Raw genomic sequence first — 25,000 nt, 5'->3', positions numbered from 1 at the left:
AGAATGTAACTCTATTTTCATCATTGTTTTTCACTGATAAATCTGTAATTTGACATTTTAAAATAAGTTGACATAGAGACAGATGTAAATATTATTTATGAAAAAACAGTCATTTGAAAACAAAGGACAGATGTTAATATTTATTGACATGATATGTTTAACTTAAATCAAGGGTTTTCCATAATTGCTGAATTATACAAATATGTATATAATACTATGATATATTATGATTTGTTTAATTTTACCATTTTTACAAGTATCTAATAGCATTTTTTCTCATAGAAAAATGAAGCCTAAATTTACCTCAAACATAAAAGTTGTTTAGCCTGAAAATGCCATTCATACCATTTTATTTTCGTTATTTTAATAATTGGATGGGAGCATCACCCTTGAATCATATACCTATGATGTTCGCATGGGTGTACGATCCGATAGTGATGTCGTTTCTTCTTCTCTTTACTAGCCTATCCTGCTTCTTTGGTTTGTGATTGTATTTTTGACAGGGATATTTTTTTTTCTGTAAATCTTCTGCCTGTTTGTTCTTGGTTATTTATAATTTAGCTTATGATATCTTTAGGTTATGATTTTGATTTACATTTGTACTATTTTTGTTAGATTGCTTGTTTTTTTTGTTTCAGCGGTCTCTCATATAACCTCATTTGTGTTGGAAGAGACCTAAAGCAACAAACAAACAAACAAACAATAAAGCTGTTATTTTAGATACAAACGACAATGGTTGTGTAAGTAGACCAATGGTGTTTTCTGGATGGAATCGAATTCATTGTGTAATATTTATCACGTTTGATTGTAAAATGAAGAGAAACCATAAATGATAAAGCCCAGTCTTAGCAGCTTTTTTTGTTGTTGACAATAATACTTGTTTCATTACAGGGATATACTTCGTTAATTGTTGAAGTATACATCTAGAACTTTGTGCCATGTATAGAATATAATTACACGCAATACAAAGGCAGAAAATATAAGTCACTCAATCAAAAACATGATGGTTAAAGAATAAGGGGACGAAATGGACTTTGAAAATAAAAAATCAACAGAGTGTATAATATGTGACCCAGCATCTCCAAACGGTATTATGTCAAGGTGAAGAAGATGCTAAAAAAGGGATTTTAGAGTTTAGATGACCAAAACTTTGACATCTTTGTTGTCCTCATTCTAAGAAGCTTTATTTTTTTCTCTTCAATAAAACATAAACAACCCAATTTGGGGGGGGGGGGGGGGGGGGGGGGGTTTGACGGATTCCGATAGCTCAGTGGAGCACTCACTTCACACACGAAGGGACAGTGGTTGTTTAGCTGATTCTGTTAGATGGCGAAAAGTACTTTGTGATAGACTATTGTCTGTTTCAATCAATAGAAACTAAAATAAACTCTGGCTCCATTGGCCTAATGACTCGGAGGGATTATTCTTTTCTGTTTACTTATATAATTGTTGACTAAATTCAGATTTTTAGCATGTAAATCACTGGGGGAATAATACTGTTTCAAGACAATGGGTCATATATTGCCATCCATTTGTGATCCACTCCTGTCAATAAAAGTTGTCAACTTAGATGTAAATGATGAGATAATATATTCTTGAAAATCAACTGTGGGTATTATTTTATTGCCAGGCATATACTAAACCATTTGAATAGTACTTTTCTCTTCGGGACGAATGTTGACTTGTGTTTTAGTTGGGATTTTTTTTTTTAGTTTATATAAACACACAATTAGATTACTCTTGAGACTTAATTCTGTGCCGTCTTTAACTTTGAGCTAGTTTTACATATTCCTGGGAACCTGTTATCGAATGCAGATAAAAATTTTGATCTCTGATTGTTTGAGTTTCTTGTCATCATCTTTTTTTCGTGTGCCAAAATGACTTAAATTCAAAATCACAACAACAACAACAACACAAAAAAAAGATATATTTCAGGTCATGACAAATTGCTCAACTTGAACTGAACATAACAACATGCTTTTTTGACTCAACTCTATTGTTATTGACAATTTTCAAAATCAATTTAGAGAATTTAAGGATATGAGATTTGATGAAGTAGCAGTATGCTGTCGATATCGGGGATTTTTTTGTTGTGTCTGATAGTGCCTCTTCAAGGACATTGGAATAAAGAATTGGATCGGGTCTTCTGACCTCTCGTGGTGGGCAGGAGATCACTTGCTGTGTCTTCTATCCCCCTATATCAGTTTTCCGAGTTGCTTTCTTTGTCTTGGAATGGGATTACTTGGTTTTGTCTTGACCCTTGCCAGAGTCCTTGGCTAAGAGGGAAACAGTCAAATTATGTTAGTTTTGGGAGGTAAACATTTTTTTAAAACTTGTAAATCATCTCTTTGTTATGTATTGATCGTTATATTTTTATTTTGAACATATCCTGCAAACATTTGAGTTTGAGTGTGTTCCTCCCAGTGGGATGCTGAGCTGGTGTCTGGATGAGACTGTTAGGTGATCTCAAACTAAATATATTGATGGTATACTCGTGGAATCTTCATCTGTTTCCTATTACAACCAATTCCCCTTCGTCTTACTTTATCTTGTGTGCTTTAATTGTAATTCTTGACTTTTTTTTTTTGATTAATCCCATGTTCTTCCTTTTTACTGGCGCTGACATTTCCTAAATGCAGACAGACCTGCAGGGTAAAATTACGAAATTCTTGCTCCAATTTCAGAACTTCCTAAGCATCTCTAAGTCATTAAAACTTATTGGAACTGAGAGTTGATGCCATGCTGCATAATTTTAAGGATTTAGAAGTGCAATTAACAATTGTGAGGGCAAATTGTTGATCTATGAAGTGAACTATATGACTTCTATTTTGATCTTCTTAAAACTACGAATTTTTAAATGTTCAATTAGGCAGGTCTGCCTAAATGTGTCACAAGCACCGGGAAAACCCTTAAAAACAAGCAAAACAAATAATTGTATTGTATAATGACATTAAAGGATTTTTCCTTATCAACTGTGTCAAATTATACCTAATATTACGCCAGACAAATTAATTAGAGCTTTCATAAAATCATTCGATGGTTGTTTAAAGATTGGGAGATCGAGTTGGTTTTGACACTCTGTCATCTCAGTTCATAACTTTACTCTCTATATATTTTGTAAATGAATATTCAAGAGAATGACTCAATCCCCTGACAAATGATAGATCTTTCTATAGAAAAGCAATGGAAATGGTCTGGGCACAACTTGTCGACTTTGTATCTTAAACCATGGTTACATTTGATCACAGCAAAAGTTGCTTGATGACTCAATATTTTGATAACTGGCTGTTGTTATGTTTGATTCTTTAAAATAGAAATGTTATTTATTTATTAGTATTAGATTATTTAATAGTCATGAATTCGCCTCATTGGTTTCCTCGTGTAATGCAAATGCATTATTTTACTAAAGCAAACAAAAACCATTACAAATTTGTTTGGACAATGAAATGTTATTATGATGATGATGACAACAGTGATAAATTCGTTGGTAATGATAATATTTGGTTGATTAAATGAATTATAATTATACAAATGAATACCAAAATGTGTTTTTTTTATCATGTTTTGTCAAGGTTTGTGGACATCAGTCAAACTAAAGAAACACCTTTGAATCTATAAACGAAGTCTTTTTTAGACGTTCCTATCTTTTTCTTCTTCTTGGTAGCCACGATCACCATGCAGATGACAAACATCAAACACTGTGCTGTTAATACAGTCAGGTGAATTTGTGTGAATTGATTTACACCTTTTCTCCTATTATCTCCCTTTTTACTGGCACTGAAATTATCTAAAAGTGTTGTAAGCGCTCTAAAACCCTGAAAAACAAATACACACAAAACAATATCATTATTTGTCCGTTTTCATTCTTGAATGAGGTTCACTAAGATGTCCTTCCCCGTGTCTTGGCAATTGGACTGGCTCATTAGCCACATTCATGTAAACGCACACTTAGAAATAAGTTTATAGTGCGGCTCTGATCAAGTAGTTTGACACTCGATTTGTGGCCTAAATGTCGAACTGTTCGAATACTGCTATAGGTAGCACAAAGTTTAGCCTTTGGAGAAGGCTCTTTAACACTTTTCTTACCATATTTGGGTGTAAATCTGTTGAGAAGGAATCATGACAGCCTAACAGGCACTACCTACATATTCAGGATCGCCATTAGCTTTGGACCACTGGTCAAAAAAGTTTGAACATAGTTTGTGAATATTGCAGGTTCCTTTCTCACTTGTATTACAAGTAAAAATCCTAATCTCTCTTGTTCAGAACCAGGAGTTTATTCTGGTTTCTATAGCATAAAACTGACAAGAGTGATCGCTTGCTACCTTTAGATAGGCACTAGTCTCTCGCTAAGTACTTTCTGCACTGCCATACCTAACAGACCTAATTGTGGACAGGAAGGTCAGGAAAAAATCTCAATCTCGGTCCTTTTGCTTGTGAAGCGAGTGCTCTACCAACTGAGCTATTTGTACCAACAAAGCCACATTTCAAATGAAATGAGAAAATCCTGGCTGAGTGGGGTTCCCGACTTCCCATAGTGGGCATGTAGGAACTTCCTGTGTCTTCTACCCCCCCCCCCCCCCCCCCCCCCCCCCCGATATCTGTTTTCCAATTTGCTTCTGTCTTTGTCTCAGAATGAGATTACTTGATTTTGTCCGGGCCCTGAGTCCTTGGCTGGGTGGGAAACAGTCAAATGTATAGAATTTGTTTTGGGAGACGATATTATTTTGCTTGTAAATCATCTCTCACTCTGTTATCTTATATTTGTTGTTTTTAATTTATATTGTATTTGAGTGTGTTCCTCTTAGTGGGATCCTGTGCTTGTGTCTGGATGAGACTTTTAGGTGATCTCAAACTAAGTACGTAGATAGTGTGCTCTTGGAATCTACATCTGTACCCTATTTGTACCATTCCCCCTTGTCTTATTTATTTTTGGGTACTTTAATTGTAATTCTAGATTTTTTTACTATCCCATATTCTTCCTTTTTTACGGCGCTGATATGACCTTAATGTGTTACAAGCGTCATAAAACCGCTAAAAACAAAAAAAAAAAAAAGGGAAATGGCTGATGTGCATCCAGCTTCTGGCCAATAGGTCCCTGGTTCAAGTCCCAGTCTTGCTGCAAAGGGTACAAAGTTGAGACTGTAGAGAACATGCAAGAGTAAAATTCCCTCCGGTGTTTATCCTGGCCAGCACCAGCATATCAATTTAAATAAAGCACATAAATCTGTTTCTGACTTTTGATTCTCAACTTGAGCTTGAGCTTTTATATAGCGCAATATCCACTAAACGTGCTCAAAGTGCTTTACAAAGGGTCCCTGACAAAAAGCAACGCACAACATTTAGAGCGGGACATGGCGCCTTTTAGGCGATATTACAATTTTTTCCGACAGACAATGCTCTTAACGGCCAGGTACTCTTTAAACCTGAGTAAGGTGAAATAATGTGAGTAAAGAGCCTTTTCCAAGGACTCAACTATACACCGAGCGAGGCTCACACACAGGACCGTCCAATCCACAAGATTCACTAGTTCATCCTATTATAACCCCCAATTTGAGGCTTGGGTCACTGGTGATGTGACAAAAGAGGGCAGTTTTATACCAATGAAAATAATGATGGAAAATACTTTGTCTCCAATCTGTTTCTAAACAACGGAACTAAAAATCAATTAGTTTCACTGAGTCAAAGCTCAGGACAATTTTCTCTGCTCACAACGTCAAAGAAGTAAATTCAAGATCGTTAAATAAATGGTAATTATAGTTTATTGTTAAATACATGACAAAAGCCTCATGACTATGTAAAAAGATGGTTTCATCGTTTCCTTCTCTTGAACTTGGAGCCTGCAACAGAACCAAAAAAAAAAGAAAAAGATATTTAGTCAAGGTGAAGATTAGTTATCTAAAAATAAAAAATTATTCCACAATTTTGTGGACCTGAGGAGGTAATTAATAGGCCCAATCTTGCTATAATATATATATATATATATATATATATATATATATATATATATATATATATATATATATATATATATATATATTTAGGTATAGTTTTAACTCAACAAATATCATAGAATATCATAATAAGGAGAATTTTTAGCGTAAGTCAAGAACTCCCAAAATAACCTACTTCAAGTTAAATGTATTAAAAAATGTGAGAACAATTGTTCAGCGCACAGAATTCTGCAAAATAACCATCATTTAAATTTCAAAAAAAGTGTGAAATCAACATGGTGGCTTTTATGACTATCGAGGTATAGACTGAGATGTGGTAATTAGTAATTGGGGGTTGGATGATGTGGTGAGGTATGATAGGTTAGTAGTTTGGTAGGGTGCTGTGCATTAATTCTCCCTTATTCACAGATTCACTAATGCCCACCTCCCATTGTTTCAAGTTGACCAGAGACGCCAACTTAAAATTTGGCTCACGTAAATTTCAGAAACAATTCCGAATAATTTCAATGCTTAAACAGGAATTTCTGCAAGCTTAATATAATCTAATGAGATCTATAATCATCCCAATACCCCTTGTTTCAAATCAAGTAAAGTTCCAAAACCAATTTCATTATGACGTATAAAATATAAAAATGAATGGTAGGGGTGGTGGTAATAATGATATGATGGTGGATGTTGTACTGGTGGCAGTAATGATAATGATGATGTATGTGGTTGTGGTGGTTGCAGAAGTGGTGGTGGTGATCTTGTTGTGTTGGAGGAGGTTGTAGTAGTGGTGGTAAGGAAGTGGTAGTGATTGTTGTTTTGTAATGATGGTGATGATGATGTGGTGGAGGTGGTTGTAGTAGTAGTAGTAGTGGTGGTCCTTCATGAAATGATGGTGTGGCGATGGTGGTGGTTGTAGTAGTAGTAGTAGTAGTAGTAGTAGTAGTAGTAGTGGCAGTGATGTGATGATGATGACGATGATGATGATGATGATGGTGGTGACAAGGTGTGTACTTGGAGATGAAAAGAGAGATTGATGGCTGATGTGAAAAGGATATGATCCACTTTATAGATTTAGGTGTGTCTGACAGAAGGACAGATAGAGTGTGTTTGTGTGTGTGTGTGTGTGTGTGTGTGTGAGAGAGAGAGAGACACACACACAGGGGGAGAGAAAGAGAAAAATATGAGAAAGAGAGAGAAAGAGAGACTGCTCCAATTGAATATAGTGATAGGGACAGAAAGGTTAGGTTAAAGTATTGAGTGAACGTTATTGTTATGTGTGTTGTGTTTTATTTGTTAATCTTAAATATTAAGTTAACGTATGTTTCATGTTGGCAATACTCTTCAACAGTCGTAACGTCACTTCCTTCCTTATGACGCATGGTAACTTAGTTACACTGGCTCTAAACTATCGGAACAATGGCGGATGCCCTTATGAAATATTTCCCCGGCGAGCATAAAAGCTTATCTAGAGGAAAAAACCCCATAAAATTGATCATGTTTTGACTTTTACACATTCTGATCACAAGGCATATGAAAAGTTATAGCCAGCATGAAAAATAAAAAGTAATGATTTTCTTTGTTTAGAACCAAGATGGCCGCCGTTGCCGGGCACGTGACATCAGACTATTGAATCGTATTGCCAGGAAATTAACATTTAATTGAATCATATGTGTGTGTGTGTGTGTGTCACTGTTAAGTATAGGAAGATGAAAAATGAAAACATATTGAGGCTAAAGAACTGGGTGCTCTTTACTGATTTGTGTGTGTATGTGTGTGTGTGTGTGTGTGAGGGTGAGGGAGAGAGAGAGAGAGAGAGAGAGAGCTCAAAGTAAATCTAGTGATGAGTACAGAACGATGAAAGTGAAAAATTAATGAGGCTAAAGAACTGAGTGAACTTTATTGATTTCCATGTGAACGTGCATATGTGTCATGTGTGTGTATGACAGTTAGAGAGAGAGAGAGAGAGAGAGAGAGAGGGAGAGAGAGAGAGAGAGAGAGAGAGAGAGAGAGAGAGAGAGAGAGAGAGAGAGAGAGAGAGAGAGATTGAAGTCAAGGTGTTTGTGATGACCTGTTATTGGTAAGTAGTGGAGGATGAACATGAAAACTAATCGGGACTAAACAAATAAGTGTGCTTTATTGATTTGTGTGTCTATGAGTGTTTGTGTAAAGAGAGATAGATGGATAGAGAGAGAGAGAGAGAGTTTTGAGTTATTAGTTCGAAGGGTTTTTACGGCGCTTGCTTCACTTTTACTTGTAGGTCATTTCAGCACCACTTAAAAGGTAAAAATGGGGCTGTAAAAAAATATAGATTTAAGTAAGATCAAAAGTACCGGAGAAAAGGTGAGACTGGTTCAAATAGGTGACTTCAAACTAACTACATTGATAGTTTGATCTTGGAGTCCGTTTGTGAGAAATGGACTACAAGATCAAACTATCAATGTAGTTAGTTTAAAGTCACCTAAAAGCTTCACCAAGACACAAGCACAGAATCCTTGTGAGAGTATTACAAAATTTAAAACAACAAATCTAACGTCACACAAAAGAGAGATGATTTACGAGGACAAACATATCATCTCCCAAAAACCATGACTATACATTTAATTGCTTCCCTCCCTGCCAATGAATCTGGCCGGCCAGGAAAAGGATCAAGCCAAGACAAAGACAGAAAGCAATTCTGATCTATGCAAGTAAAGATCCCACCAGGAAGATGATGTGATAGTGGTGCTTGCACTAGAGGTGGTACTGATTATAATGATGACAGTGATGATGTGGTTGTGGAGATGGTGTTACTGATGATAATGTGATAGTTGCTTTTGTAGTGGGGATGGTCATGTCATGATGGTTCAGGAGTGAAAATGACGGGTCACGAAAATGGAGGAAATTTTTCAGCGAATAGTTCAAGACCCATCTATGCGACGATAACGTATAAATTTGAATTTCATTAAAATCTACTGAGATGCAATCCAAAATGCGTCTCGCAATAATTTCTGACACCACTTGGAGGAATTTCAAAAGTTGAAAGTGTAATTACAACATATTGTACTTGCAGTTAAAAAAGGTAGCGGTAGCGGTAGGATGATGATGCAGTGGTGGTTGTAGTAGGGTCGTGATAAGGGTGATGATATGGTGGTTGTAGTTGTAGAAGTGTTGGGAATGATCGTGTGGTGGTGGTTGTAATAGTTGTAGAAGGGATCATGTGGTGGTAGTAGTAGTAGTGATAGTTGGGATGATGTGGTGGCGGCGGATGTAGTTGTATTGGTAGTAGGAATGATGCTGTGGTGGTGGTTGTTGTAGTAGTGGTGGTAGGGATCAGTGATGATAATGATAATTTGTAAAAAAAGGAGGAAAATCTATCGGCCCGTCTGTCAAGCCCAAATCTAATGCAAAAAATAACATAGCTATTCATTGTTACTTAATATTACGTAATATATTACTAACTTCTAAAACACGTCTAGTCTGATCACAAGATATTACTGACTTTTTGTAAATATAATTTTTAAAATTGTCATTTCCAATTAAAAATTTTAGAGCTCTATAATGCTTCCCACTATATCAAGAGATTATAATAAACTTTTGGCCAAAAGGAGGTATTTTTTTATACTACAAACACGGCTAGTGTGTGGGTATTACTGCAACCTTGTGGCTATGCAGCTTATGAATAAGAATCTTTAATCAATTGCAAAACATATTCCATCAAATGAGCGAATCTAAATCAAGCCTTTAAAAAAATTATTACTTAAATCGATCAGCCAAACTTACTGTTGTATTTTCTCTCTATTACAAAGTGATATCTATAAACATAATAATGTGAAGTTAGAAGGTTGGCTGAGAAATAAAATATGGAAAAGAAAGAAAGAAAGAGAGTGGAGATAGATAGATAGATAGATAGATAGATAGATAGATAGATAGATAGATAGATAGATAGATAGATATATTTAGGGAGAGAGAGAGAGAGAGAGAGAGAGAGAGAGAGAGAGAGAGAGAGAGAGAGAGAGAGAGAGAGACCACTCTGATATTGGTAATTAGAGATAAGTTATAATGAATTCAATTGAATTCAGAACAAACAAACAAACAAACAAAAAGGAGTACAAAGCTAAATGGTACAAAAATATTGACACTCATTTGCTCCATCCCCTTCCCTCTTGATCATCTTTTCATCCAAGGCCGTCATGGGTATTGTACCACTATTCACATTTGGTGCCAATGTGTCTAGACTAATGTCATGGGCATGGGAATGTCATCAAAAATCATGCAGCAGAGCAGAGGTGTCAAAAAATGATAAAAGACATATTGGTGATTTTTCAGCTAAACTACCTCTTAGCCGAAAATGTTTGACACGGCAAAAACAGCTGAAAATTTCAGAAAAATCCTAAAATCGCGGAATTCCGCGGAAGATTATCATCACTGAGGGATGATGGTGTGATGGTAGTAGTAGTAGTAGTGGTTGTAGCTGTAGTGGTGGTGATGGTCGGGATGATGATGAGGTGGTAGTTGTCGTAGGGATGGTGGTTGGGGTAGGGATGATGATGGGGGTGGTTGTAGTATTAATGGTGATAGGTAGGAATGATGATGTGGTGGTAGTTGTAGTAGTGATGGTGGTGGTGGTGGTAGAGATGATGATGTGGTGGTGGTTGTAGTAGTAATGGTGATAGGGATGTTGATGTAGTGGTTGTGGTGAGTCTTTTTAAAAGGCGGAATTGTGATGGTGATGGGCGGAGATAAAACACCGTTTAGGCGGAAATCCGCCTTTGGGCGGAAGATTCTCAGCCCTGACGTTATGTCTGAGGATTCTCAATAGTATGCTCTGAAGGTAAGTATTTTGTACATATTTTCCTCTGTCCACCAAGCACTTTGAAGCACTGATTGGGTAATTGGGCCTGTCAGATCTGGCAATTACGTTATCAAACAGGTAGCAAGCAGAAAGTGAGATAAACTTACTTGGGCTTTGTGACTCACTCAACCCTAACAGCAACTACATCCGTAGTTACCCCGGGTTACTTTTACCCCATGTCTATTTATTGCATTTTTATGAGACACATTATAGGCGTATATCAAAGCTAATGTTTTTCATTTTTACATGTTAATGGTAGTTAAACAATATCAATGCACATGCTTATTTTTAATTTTTAAAATTTCCAGTTTTGAAAAGTAGCAAAAATCTCTAGGATTGAGTGAGTTAAGGGCTACTATCTATACATAAATTTTATAAATAACTATTTCCCCCTTTTGTATGGCTCAATATCTTTACTCTGGATTGAGATTAAGTTTTACCCCAGTCCAATCTGGGATCATTTTTACAAAGAGGGAAATATATTTCATTTTGTGTAATTTAGTTGAAATATCTTGAGTGTAAGTGAATAATAATAATAATTAAAAAGGAAATCACACCGCCTTCAAGACATGCAGAACAAAGTCACGGCCCTGGAAGAAACAGCTCAGCGAGTTGGTCTCAAGATTAGTGAAGAGAAGACAAAACTACTGCGCATAACTGCCAAACAAAAATCACAAATCACCATCTCTGGGACAGCAATAGAAGATGTCGGGGAATTTACCTACCTTGGCAGCAAAATCAGTAATTCAAAGATGTAGGATATTTTTAATTTAATAAAAACAAAAAATGATAAAATAAGTAATAACAATGACAACAACAATAATAATAGCAACAACAATAATTATAGTGATGATGATATGCAACAAACCTTTTTTTCCATGCTTTCCTTTGCCAGACTAAAAAAAAAAAAATGTAAATAATTAGAAGAGCAATAGTTGGAATGTGTGGTGTACAACAGAGATAGAGAATATTTTTTTTTAAAGGGCAAACATTCTGTCCAGGTAACTCAAGAAAGTCTTGGCATAACAGTTTCTCACAGTACGTTAGTTACTTTGCTTGAAAGAAAGTTCTGGATCCAATTAAAATTCTAGCACTGATCAATGCTGTAATTGATATATTGAGAGGAAAGTCTCCCTGAACAAAACACAGGATCGAGAAGCTATTCAGCAGTTTTTGCTTAGGAAAATTATCATTCGTTCACTTTCTTCAGAAACTAATTAAAAAATATCCAACCTGCACTTATATTGGTCAATAAAACAGTGGTGGATAGATGGGGATGGCAATAATAAAGAATGCTCCGAACCAGGTCACTTGTTGCCAATGAAACTTTGCAGAGTTAAAATTGTAACTACTTATAAATTCCGAGTTTGACACCATCAGATTTTCTAAAGCATGCACGGTTCTGAGCATTCTCAAATAATAGATAAACTCTATTTTTCTCTGCTACTTATCCTGAAAAAGTTGCTCTCGTACTCTCCTGGCAGTGAAAGTACTTGGTAAGACATCGCATTCAACTTACTAAAGCAAACTGAAGCAAGGTTCAGATTTATATAATAAAAATTATTAACTTTCTTTCCTTTTCTTTTATTCTCCTTCAAATAACAAATGAAGTTGGAAAAAAAAGGGGGAGGGGGAAACATAAGGACGCCACTCATTGAGCTATCAATGTACACATAACATGAATAGCTTTTATTTATGACTTTAATTTAAACATCTAAGAAGGACTGCAATTATTGGCTTTTGGTCTACATACCTTCAAAGGCCTTGACCGCTTCTTTTTCTTTGATGACTCCTCACCCTGTGTGAAAATAAGATATATATATATTAAAAATCAATAATGTTAAATATTTTCTCAATGTAGAATTTATCACAAAAGTTTAAAGGTTAAAAAAGCTTGTGTTTATTCTAAACTTAAAACCACATCTGAAATACTGAGCATAATAAAGTGAACCAGATGGAGATAATGAATGTAAATGCATGGATTCTGATTTATTTATTTTTAAAAGTAGTCCTTCAGAGCCTTAGGCCCATGATCTATGGTATTATAATTTTTAAAAGTAGTCCTTCAGAGCCTTAGGCCCAGGAGCTATGGCATTATAATAAAAAAAAGTAGTCCAGAACATTAGGCCCATGATCTATGGTATTATAATTTTTAAAAGTAGTCCTTTGGAGCCATTAGGCCCATGGAGCCAGAGTTTACCCCAGTCTCTATGGCGTGAAAGAGACAATAGCATGTGCTTGCTACCCTTTAGATAGGACATTACTTACTTACTTAGGCCCTTCACTCCGACTGGAGCATAGGCCATCGACGAATCCCCTCCACCTTGTCCGGCTTTGTGCCATCTTCACAGCTTCTCTCCATGTTAAGCCTTCAGTTTTTAGGCCTCAGATAGGACACTAATCTATCACAAAAACTTTCCACTAGATAGATCTAATAGACTCAGCAGCTACCCAATCGTTACTGGGTGGGCAGAGAGGTCGGAAATATAACTGCATCCAAGATCATTTCCGATCTCTTTGCTTGTCTTGCATCCTACTTTATCATTTTACTCTACCTCTTCAAGCTTCAAACAACATTTGCCTAATTACAGCCGTGCCTCTCTAATCTGGAACTCCACAATCTGAATGTCTCCGTTATCCGGACAAGTTGCCAGGGGACTGATTTTTTTCTTTTTATTTGTGTGTACACTAAAGGGACTGATTCCATTATACGGACATCTCTGTAATCAGGACAAAAGGCTGGGAACGGAGGTGTTCGGACTGGGGAGACGCGACTGTAGATTGTGCGGCTATGTGGTAAGATAAATAAGATGCTAATACTAATAGATCAACCTCCTAAGACGCTCATATCATATATGTGACCCCTCGTCTCAAAATGGTATTAAGTCGGGATGATTAAGATGCTTAAAATGGAATTTGTAGCCAGAAATAGCATGTTTAAGTTGAGTTTATATGCTTTATAGGGGAGAAGGAATATCATATTTTACTGTGCTAAATACCAACGTTTCATATTTTTGACCAGTTTGACTATAATTTGACTTTTTAGCATCTGGTCCATCCCAACATAGTACCAATTTGAGACGAGGGATCACATATTGTGTGGCTATGTGGTCTAGTGGTATGACACTCGCTTTCGGATTGGAAGGTTCTGGGTTCGAGTCTCACTCAGCGCTATATGAGTCCTTGGAGAAGGCTTTTTACTCACATTCTCCCACTGTACTCGGGTGTAAAATGAGGACCTGACATCGGAAAAAAAATGTAACATCGCCTAACAGGCGTCAGGTCTCGTTCTACATGTTACATGTTGCTGTTGACCAGGAATCCTTTGTAAAGCGCTTTGAGCACATTTAGTGGATATTGCGCTATATAAAAGCTCTATTTTTTCTCTTTTTTTTGTAGATTGTATAATGTTCTATAAGTACCCATCAGAATAAATCATACACCTACCTGACCCTCATTGTAAAGATCTGCCATGTTATCAAAGTTTGCCAGGGATCCCAAAGAGGCCATTGTGGCAATCTTATTTCTCTTTCTCTGTGGACGACACATAAAAATATATATTACATAATTTAAAAATAGGACCATGATTAGCATTTAAATATTGACAAAGAGAGATCAGGACTAGAGTTATTAGATTTTTGTTACGGAGAGGAAAGTTTAATTAAGAAAAAAACTTAAATAAAAAAATAAATGAATAAATAAATAAATAAGTAAATAATCACACGCTTACAACTAGAAATATCTGAAGGCATGTCTCAAATCCATTTGGTGCTCTTAAGTTTTTAAAACAATTTTATATCAACAATAATTAGTGGGACTAGCGGTAGGCAACAAACAAACAAACAAAAACATTTTCCAGAACGTAAAGCTCCTGTTTTACAGCAATATGTTTACATAACATGCGGAAAGATTATGAAGAGTAAAATCAAAAATTGTGTGAAATCCAGCGTTTAAGACAGATGTGGGTGTCCTATAATTTTACCATAATAAATACCACTATTGCCATGAAATGTAACTTTTGATGTTTTGGAATCGATGCATGCATCCATTTCTTACAAAAGCAAAAAATATCAATTTTGCAAAGAAATTTGGTTTAAACTCTGGAGAGGAAGAGAATTTGTTTTTAAAAGTCTAATCTTGGCCTCAAAATATCAGTTAAAGTGCGTAAATGGTAGGTCTGAAAATTCCACAGAACGTATAATTATGCTCTAAACTCCATCCTGGTGGACAATGGAAATTTCATCCAAAAGACACCACATTCAGCCTTTTAAGGCGTTAAAATCATGACTTTAGATAAAGGCAATAATATTTTACACAAGGAGAGCATCAAATTTTGCATCTGTTTCCAAAAGCAAAGGTATAAAGAGAGGTTTATTTCAAACACAAATTATTCTATAGTATAAATTTTACAGCCATCCAATGTAAGTAAATCACTTACCTCTTCTCTTTTAGACACGCTCAATCTTATAAAGTTTGTCTCTTCATATCTGAAATTTATATGTTGAAAAAAGAAAAATCTTTAGACATTGAAAATACAGATTGAGTGTAGAATATACTAAAATATAATTAAAGCTTAATAAAAATTATCTTTATAATCACAAAAGCAGAGAAAACTTCCTTTCAACTGCCCCTCATCTCAAGCCTTAGCAGACATACTCTAACCTGATATCATATTCTACCGTTTTCACCAGAAGTAACGGGTATGAGACTCGGCTTTCAATGTAGCCCAAATCATATTGTTGCGACCACTTTCTTGATGAAAACATACAATCAACTTAGATATCGTAACAAACCTGGTTTGCAAAAGATATTAAAATTCCAATTTTGAAAAAAGTTGATTTCCTAAATAGAAGGAACAAAATTGACATCACTCATTTCTTTGTAAATTGTTTTTAGCCAGCCATTTTACGAGTAGTTCTCACTAAATCGGACGATAAACATTTAAGGACACATAAAGTTTTGTGTGTTGGTAAGTTATAAACAACTGGTAAAAGTTGTGAGTTAAAAAAAAAACAACTAATTGGATAGCATCAATTGATATAATCATTGGCATCCATGAAATGACCCTCATATTTCAGTCACATATTTTCAAAAAATCTGCCATAAAAAGATAAAGGGACATAAATTTAATACCAGAAACAGAATCGTGACTTACTCAGTTCTCTCTTCCTCTTGCTTGGATTCTTTAAAGCGTAGCAAATTAGAATTGTCCTGGAAAGCAATCACACACACCAAAAATTTAATATTTCATCACTACAAGTTGCTGAAGAATGTCATCTTCTTACAGGAATGAAATTGAGGTCACTCAGTTCTTTGTTATTGACTTTAGCCAGCCATTTTTATGGGTAGTTCTCACTAAATTATATCAATCAGACTACAAATGTTCAAGGTAGTTTTGTGTGTTGGTACGTTATATCTGCCTGGCAGATGTTGTGAGAATTATTTTTTAGATAAACACATAGCATGAATATGACTTCCAAGTTTTTTAGATAAACACAAAGCATCAATATGAATTTAAATTTTCAACCAAACTAGTTGCCCTCTAAACCTATTGATTTGATTGATTCAAACAATTTTATTGAAAATCCTAGTTACTCATTCTCAGTTAGAGGTCAGCATGCAGCCCAACATAGCTTAACATTAAAATTCAGGATTATTATTTTTTAAAAGCACAAATACAAGATTTTTTTTTTTCACGAACAATTATCTTTTTTTCTTTTCTAAAATTCCAATTAAACATGTCTCCTGCATTATATTTTAAAAATTGTAATATAAATCATCACAATTATCCATAACTAAGTTTCTATGTCTAAATACAATGGGAATTGAAAAGATTTGGTAATGGAATTAAATTTTTTAAACCTGCCACGAACAAAACTTGCAATAATCAAGAGAAAAAATCATGTGAAAAACAAACTAGATCTTAAATGGTCAGTTAAAGGAACAAGTGGGAAATCCAGCATCATAAAAAGGTTTTGACAAACTTAGTTTGTTTTTAAGGGTTTTACGGCGCTTGCAACACATTTAGGTTAAATCAGCGCCAGTAAAAAGGAAGAAAATGGGATAGTAAAAAGTTCTAGAATTACAATTAAAGCACCCAAGAGAAAGTAAGACAAAGGGGAACTGGGAACAAATAGGGATCAGATGAAGATTCCAAGAGCATACCATCAATGTACTTAGTTTGAGATCACCTATAAGCCTCATCCTGACACAAGCACAAAATCCAACAAAGAGGAATACACTCAAATGCTTACATTATACATTGAAATAACAAATATAATAATACATAACAGAGATATGATTTACAAGGAAAAAAAAATATCATTTCCCAAAACAATAACTATGCATTTGACTGTTTCCCTCCCAGCCATGACTCCGATCAGGGCCAGGAAAAAACCAAGTAATTTCATTCCAAGACAAAGACAGAAAGCATGTTGGAAAACAGATATAAGGGGATAGAAGACACAGTATGTACCTCCCTGCCCGCTATGGGAGGTCCGGTTCCCAACCCAGTTGACAAACTTACTGTGATGCCATTTTTGTTATATTTTAAAAAAAAGAGAGAAACAACCCAGTTGATTAAAGCCAATGGAGTCAGAGTTTATCCCAGTTTCAATAACGTGAACCAGACAATAACAATTAATTGCTACCCTGTTGATAGGACACCAGTCTATCGCAAAGAACTGTCCACCAGATCTAACAGATCCAGCTACCTAATCACTGCTGGGTAGACAGAAGGGAGGGGGAAGGGGATGTCAAAAAAAAAAAAAACTCTCAATGCAACCTGATTCGACCCTGGTCCCTTTGTGAGTGAAGCAAGTGCAACAGAGCTATCAGAACCCCCTTTATAAAATGAGAAAATCTTTTATTCACCCATTTTTCAAAGTTACAAAAGTATCAACAGGAACATTGCATGCTGAAGGAAATTAGGCCTGGGCATTTTGTACAACAGAGAGAAAGTGACCACATGAGTTTTGAAAAATTATGGGTTAGCTGACTTGGCCTTGACACTGTCTAAAGACGTTAACAAACATTTTTTTGTTTTTTAAAAACAAAACAAACCCGGGGAAAAATGGGAGTTGCCAACGGTGGCAACATTGAAAATACGGAACAAAACAAACCCAGGGAAAAATGGGAGCTGCCAAAGGTGGCAACATTGAAAATACGGAACAAAACAAACCCAGGGAAAAATGGGAGTTGCCAACGGTGGCAACATTAAAAATACGGAACAAAACAAACCCAGGGAAAAATGGGAGTTGGCAACAGTGGCAACATTGCAAAAGAATCCTAATTCAAACAAATGTAATATGCTGTGGCAGAGGAGAAATATCAATGATGTGTAAAAAAAAAAATTTAAAAAGTTTTGACAGACAATGACCACTTTATTCTGATTGAAATTATCTTCATTTCAATGAGATGAGAGGGAGGGGTGATCATACACCTTTCACTTCCTTTCAATTAAACATGGAGAGAAATAAACATATTTGCCTTGGGATATTCTCCTAATAAGGAGTTGATGTATGGCATTAAAAAGATAATAACGCAGAAGACTACCATGCTTTGATTCAAAGCCTCTAAGAAATCTTAGATTTAAGAGTTTTGTAACAGGGGTCATCTGATATTAATTCATCAACGTTTGAAGAAAAAAAATTTGTGGCCAAAATGAAAAAAAAAATGTTTAACTGTGCATGGAAGAAAAATAAAAACTAAAGAAGTTAATGTTCTCAAATAGAGATGGACTGATCGTCTTACCACAATTTCCATTGGGGCGTCTGTGTACTGTTCTCTCAACTCTCTCAACATGGTGGAGTTCAAAGATTTCCTTCTCTTCTTTTCACTTTCCTTCCTCAACCTTTCATCCTGTGTCTCATCATCGGCTGTAGATTAAAATTATACAGACTTGCAAATTTCAATAATAAACTAAAATAAATAAACTAATTAATAAAATAAAATGTTAATATTCTTTTTAAAATAGTACATTTATATCTCCCCTAAATGTGCTCAAAGTTTTATACAAAGAGTCCCTAGCCAACGGCAACACTTGACATGTAGAACGAGACATGACACCGATATTACATTTCTTACCAACAGAGACAACACTCTCAATTGTCAGGTACTCATTTTACACCTGAATATGATGAGAAAATGTGAGTAAAGGGTCTTTTCAAAGGATTCAACTATGCGCTGCTCAGAGCGGGTCTCAAACCCTGAACTTGATCCAAAATGTAATAAATACACTTCCAAGAGTTAAGAGGTTTTTTTTCTCCATAAAACTATGAAATTTCAAGACAAAAATAAAGTCAAAAGAAAAAGAATGTTAGGATAAATAAGTAAATTCCGCGTGTAAAATTATATTTAAAAATTTTCTTTCTCACAATAAACCATTAAAAAAAAAAAATTTTTAAATGACCACAAAACTGAAATATATCTTAACAAACAACAAAACAAAAGAAATCCTCAGTGTATTATAACCACTATTGGGACATGGTCTAATTTGGAAGTATAACAAATATTTTGATCATTTATATGACAGACAATGTGCCCGTCATTTAAAGTGGTAATAGGTAAGGAGTTGAAGTCCCAAAAGGTTGGTTGAAAGAGCACCTTCTTCACAGGATTAGGGACCAATGTAGGTCCTGAGAACAGTCAAGGTTTTATTTTGACCCTTTCATCCTCCTAGCCAGTTGAAATTAGGAAGCCATGTCCCTTTGATACAATGGAGAATACTTTGAGAGACTAGCAGCCTATCCAAAGGGTAGCAAGCATTTGTTTTTGTCTGGCCTTAATGGCTGTGAAAGACAATATATTTTTTTTTAAAGGTGATTACAGCCTATTAACCATAATTTAAAATCAAATTTATTCAAATTACCATTCATATGAACATGAGAGAATTAAACATTACAGAAACAGGGAAAAACTACATGAGCCTTGTGAGTTATGGATCTGAAATAAATTTCATTGTAATTCATCATTCTTACAGAAATGAGCTGGAGCCAACTTTGGTGCCACATACAACTGATTGGGGTCTTTTTTCTTCTCGTCATCCTCATCAGCACTTGTGTCAGCATCAGCCTATTATAAAAGTTAAAACATTTTGTTGGCATGAAACAAAATATTTGTGTACGTAATAAATACTAATGAAAAAAAGAGGTAATTTGAAAGGTAGCACCAGAACAAATCAAAATTTTCACGACACAAGTATCATATAAGTAATCTAAATCAATTCATTCAATATGAAGAGAAGAAGATGAATAAAAAAAAATTTTTTAAAAGAAGAAGAAGAAATAGAAAAGAACAAAAAAGAAGGTGATGATGATGAAGAAGAAGAGGTTTATGGGGAAAAGAAACATTTCTTTGACAAAACAATACTTTTTACTTACCACGTTGGAAAAGGCTCCAAAGTTTGGACGAAATTTTCTAGGGTCAGATGGATCTGTTAATAGAACCAAGGAAACCATGTAGTGACAACTTACATTACACAGAAAACACACCCAGAGCCCTGAATTTGATGACCCGGTAACTTGATGCATCGAGTACTGTCAATCATACCGGACCGACTGGTTTTGAATTCCTGTAAAGCCATTCTTTTATCCATCCACCATTAATTAGGTAGTTGGGCCTGTAAGGTCTTGTGAAAGTACTTTACAATATATCAGAATCATATCCAAAGGGTAGTCAGCAATCATTACTGTCCATTAAACGCTACAGGGGGTCTAAATTGGGGTAGAGCACTCGCTTTACACACAAAGCGACTGAGATTGATCTCTGATGAAGTCGGAGATTTATGTCTGACCCTCATTGTCCCCCAGAAGTGATCGGGTAGCTGGGTCTGTTTGATCTGGTGGAAAGTACTTCAGTATTCTGGCATTCTCTTTGACATTTGAATAATTTTATGCTCACTTTGTCTATCCCTTGAGAAGCTACTTCTGCTATTGTGAGATACCATAGCTTTTTCTTCAAAATAATCTTGCAGCACCGCACTGCGGCTGATGCCTAGTTTACCGTAATCTTTTCTCTCACAATAACCTCACTCAAGTAAAAATGTCCCATGAGAGTGAATTAAAAGAATTTATTTTATCATGCGTCAATCTATTATAACAACATATTTATGTACATTTTTAATGCTACAAAAACGACTTTCAGTCAAAATCTTAAGACAGCATATAATTTACTTAAACGATGATAACCATTAACTGAAATACAACCTAGACCAAATTAATGAGCAGCCTCAGAGACAAAAAAAATAAATAAATAATACATTACTTGGTTTTCAATAAAATAAAAGCAGAAATAAAAATGACATACCAATATCTCCATCCTTATAAGCACTAATGAGTTTGTTGATTTGGTATTTCAGTTTATGCTCGATGGGTCTCATCTTTTCCAAAACCTGAAAATTAAATAAAATTCTGTTCCACTCTCCTGTTGTCAATTGCCTCGCATTTATAATGTAGCTTTGAACAATCATGTGGTGGGCAAGGAAGACCCTAACATGGGACACATGACACAATCTGAGATTGTTACACTTTATAAGACAAAACTATTGATTATTGTCTCATCACTCTGTACGTTGTTTCAAATCATCTTTATGAGTTAAGCTGATATTCAGACTTAAGAACTGTACACAGCCGTTTATTACACTAGAAATCTTTCACTTTAGTTTACTACCGCCTCACCCCCAATGGGAACGACCCACCATCGATGACGGGGAGACCACCGTGTGGTTACGTCATAACAGATGTCCAGAACGTGAGAACTGGCCTATATTTATCCCTGCAGGTAGAATGCACCGCTTGGATTTCATTGTCAGTCAGGCTATAAGACAGATTTCGTAAAATCGTTCATTTTTACACTGCAATTGCTGACCATACACTTCTTCTATATTTTTCTATTTTATATTGATATAACGGCCACATTTTCATCTTCAAGACGCAATTATTTTCATTGATATCAAGAAATGGTGAGTATACTTTATTCTTTCTTGAAAAATGTATATTTTTCTATTTAAAATTAACCTGAAAAATATTTTAAATTGTTTAAAAAATTCAAATTAACGTTATCTGAGTTTTGTTACCCTAACCCATGATAGTAAATATAAGAGTAATAATCTACTTTTAATATAGCATTTATTTCACCGATTTGTAATGACAGGTTCCTGCACAATGAATGTGTAAACACACCTTTTCTAATTCTTTGTTGGCTAACAAAATAGTCCCGTATTCAGACAAACTCCAGAGACATAAGAACACGTCCAAGTGTGATGATAACGTTGTTGTTGTTGTTGTTGTTTTATGGTGATGATGATGATGATGATGATGATGATGATGATGATAGCGCAGTAATCGTAGTAGCAGTAGTAGTAGTAGTAGTAGTAGTAGTAGTAGTAGTAGTAGTAGTAGTAGTAGTAACACACACACACGAGAGAGAGAGAGAGAGAGAGAGAGAGAGAGAGAGAGAGAGAGAGAGAGAGAGAGTGTGTGTGTGTGTGTGTGTGTGTGTGTATAAAACTCATGTACGCACATGTTTAGCACGGAACGATTTTTATTGCATTGAACTTTGAACCTATAACTTTCACACCGATTTGCCATTCCATCTTCACGGTTCGCACCTACCCTCGATATTCTTCTACATCGCCCGTTGATACAGTCAACGGGCGTGAGAAAAGAGGGTAGATAGATATATTATGACATCATCAAAAGCGATGTGATCAAAGGTGGCGGATGATTGTGTAACATCAAAGGCCGGTGGACTGCGCTACAAGGCCGAACATTCGAGGGGATATGTGATTTGAGTGGGAGGGGCTTATTTGACTTTGCCGATGACCGACTGGTGGACGATTGAAATTATAAATGTCCTTTTTCAGCAGCCAATTGGAAATTGATAATTGTAAACATCTGATTGGCGCTCCATGGATAGAAAGCAGTTTGGAGGTCACGGGATGAAATTGCTGGAGAGGTGGAGTAAATTTGAAATGAATTGAACGTAATTTGGGGCGTTGTCTAGGTGTCAAATAAGACTCTCGCAGACCGGTGATAAATCAATGTTTTTTTGGCCGCAAATGCTACAGTAAACTTCTTTCTCTATCTTATTTTTGCTAAAAATATTTCAGAGTGGGTATATAGGCGGATTCCATTTTGAATAACGGGCATTTAGAACTATATTTTAAAGGAAAATTATTACGTTATTATTATTAGCAGGCATCTAGGCGATCACTATCGTATTACTAACAATCAATAATATTATTATAACTCTTATTATTACAATTCTTCTTTTATTTTATTTTTTCTTTTTTCTTCTTTTCTTATTATTTTCTTCTTATTATTATTATTATTATTATTATTATTATTATCATCATCATCATCATCATCACAATCATCATCATCATCATCATCAATAATAACTAATGATTTTTTTTTCTTTACTCAGATGAATGGTCATACTGAAAACAAACATTGTCTCAATGCAAATGGCAAATGGACTGCCGAATAAGCTGTGAAAGGGCTCAAATGAGATATGTGGTTAAAAAACATTTCATGCAAACTGCTCCAGAATTAGCAAGTGAAGTTCCACCGGTGAAAAAAAAAAGAAAACAGAACGTTGGTTGATTAATTAGATGCTGTTTCTGTGACATGTAACAATCAGCTGTTCCTTAAAATAATCGTGAGGTTTTAAGTATGTTAATAAAAAGTATAAAAATATGTTAAGATCTACACAAAGTTCAGAGGAATACTTATAACTTATTTTTACCTATGATTGTCAATTTATTTTAAAATAACAGTTCATTTTGATTATCTGATCATTAATCCTCTCCCACCCCCTCCCTTCCCGTCCTTTTCAATGCGTTTATCACGATTTTTTATTGTCAAAAAATGGATATTATTTATTTTTTTACTATTATTATTATTATTATTATTATTATTATAATAATGATAATAATAATAATAATGATAATAATAATAATAATAATAATAATAATAATAATAATAATAATAATAATAATAATAAGATTGTTATTATTACAGTGGTGATCAAGAGTAAGATAAATACACTGATATTTTATGATTATTACTAGTATTAGTATTACATCGATATCACGTGTTTCAACTGATTCACAATGATCATTTCTGTTATCCACGATTCTTCGGTTGTTCAATAAGCAGACCATTTTCAACAAATTTCCATTTTAAACAGTATTAGCTATCTGGTCGGCGTCTTTTTTTTTTGTCGCAGCACGGGAGAGAGAGAGAGAAGAGAGAGAGAGAGAGAGAGAGAGAGAGAGAGAGAGAGAGAGAGAGAGAGAGAGAGAGAGAGAGAAAGAGAGAGAGAGAGATAAAGAAAGAAAGAAAGAGAAAGAAAGAAGAAGAGAGAGAGAGAGAGAGAGAGAGAGAGAGAGAGAGAGAGAGAGAGAGAGAGAGAGAGAGAGTAAGTGTGTGTGTGTGTTGGTGTACATAAAACTTAATTTATGCAACGTTTTATCACGAAATAATTTTCATTTTACCACCTCAGTTTGATCTCTCATCAGTTCTCTCTGTCAATTGAACTTTGAACCTATAACTTAAATACAGCTACGTCATTCCATCTTCACGATTCGCACCTCACCGCGATATTCTTTTATGTTGACTCGTGGTACAGTCAACGGGGTTGAGAGAAGAAGATAGATATCAAAAGCGATGTGATCAAAGCTGGCGGATGGTTGTGTAACATCAAAGACCAGTGACTGGTCTACAAGGCCTATCATATTCGTGGGTATGTGTGATTTGATTAGGAGGAGCTTTCTTGACTTTGCTGATGACAGACTGGTGGACAATTGAAATTAGAATTGTCCTTATTCAGCAGCCAATTGGAAATGGGCAATTGTAAAAAGCTGATTGGACGCTCCATGGAAAGAAAGCAGTTTGAGGGACATGGAAGGAAAGTGCCGGAGAGCGTGGAGGGGGGAGGAGTAAATTATATTGAATGAATTGATAGTAATTTGGGGCGTTGGGAAGTTAAATAAAACTCTCGGAAACAGGTGATGAGTCAATTCTTCGGTCGCAAATGATTCAGTAAAATTCTTTATTCTTTCTTTCTTTCTATTTTTAATTCCTTTCTGTCAGGGGGACATATAGGCGAATTCCATTTTTTTAAACGGGCATTTCAAAAGCTATTTTAAAGAGAAATTATTGCGTTTTTCCCAAATTAGCAGGCGTTTACGTGATAGCCACTATATTATTTTCATGAAAATGAT

The 25,000-nt window shown here is 35.2% G+C and overlaps 1 protein-coding gene across 4 annotated transcripts in view; it reads right to left on the bottom strand.

The window, feature by feature from the left end:
* Positions 1 to 5,744: 5,744 nt before the first annotated feature.
* Positions 5,745 to 25,000, bottom strand: part of LOC144977331 (neuroguidin-like) — a 197,343-nt gene continuing 178,087 nt past the window's right edge. For all 4 annotated transcript variants that reach the window (XM_078922413.1, XM_078922414.1, XM_078922411.1 and 1 more), the window contains 10 exons: positions 21,079 to 21,163; positions 20,154 to 20,206; positions 19,752 to 19,845; positions 18,526 to 18,650; positions 15,929 to 15,984; positions 15,212 to 15,260; positions 14,221 to 14,307; positions 12,527 to 12,571; positions 11,642 to 11,669; positions 5,745 to 5,840 (listed from right to left, as the gene is read on the bottom strand). In XM_078922413.1, the coding sequence (XP_078778539.1) occupies positions 5,812 to 5,840; positions 11,642 to 11,669; positions 12,527 to 12,571; positions 14,221 to 14,307; positions 15,212 to 15,260; positions 15,929 to 15,984; positions 18,526 to 18,650; positions 19,752 to 19,845; positions 20,154 to 20,206; positions 21,079 to 21,163 (651 nt within the window). In that variant the 3' untranslated portion in view covers positions 5,745 to 5,811. The remainder of the gene's footprint in view (positions 5,841 to 11,641; positions 11,670 to 12,526; positions 12,572 to 14,220; positions 14,308 to 15,211; positions 15,261 to 15,928; positions 15,985 to 18,525; positions 18,651 to 19,751; positions 19,846 to 20,153; positions 20,207 to 21,078; positions 21,164 to 25,000) is intronic.

The sequence above is a fragment of the Berghia stephanieae genome, chromosome 7 (genome assembly GCF_034508935.2).
Source record: "Berghia stephanieae isolate SIO BIC M18660-M18661 chromosome 7, UCSD_Bste_1.3, whole genome shotgun sequence".
Taxonomy (NCBI): Eukaryota; Metazoa; Mollusca; class Gastropoda; order Nudibranchia; family Aeolidiidae; genus Berghia; species Berghia stephanieae.
Note: the sequence above shows the minus strand (reverse complement) of the source record. Positions and strands in the feature narration are given on the sequence as shown.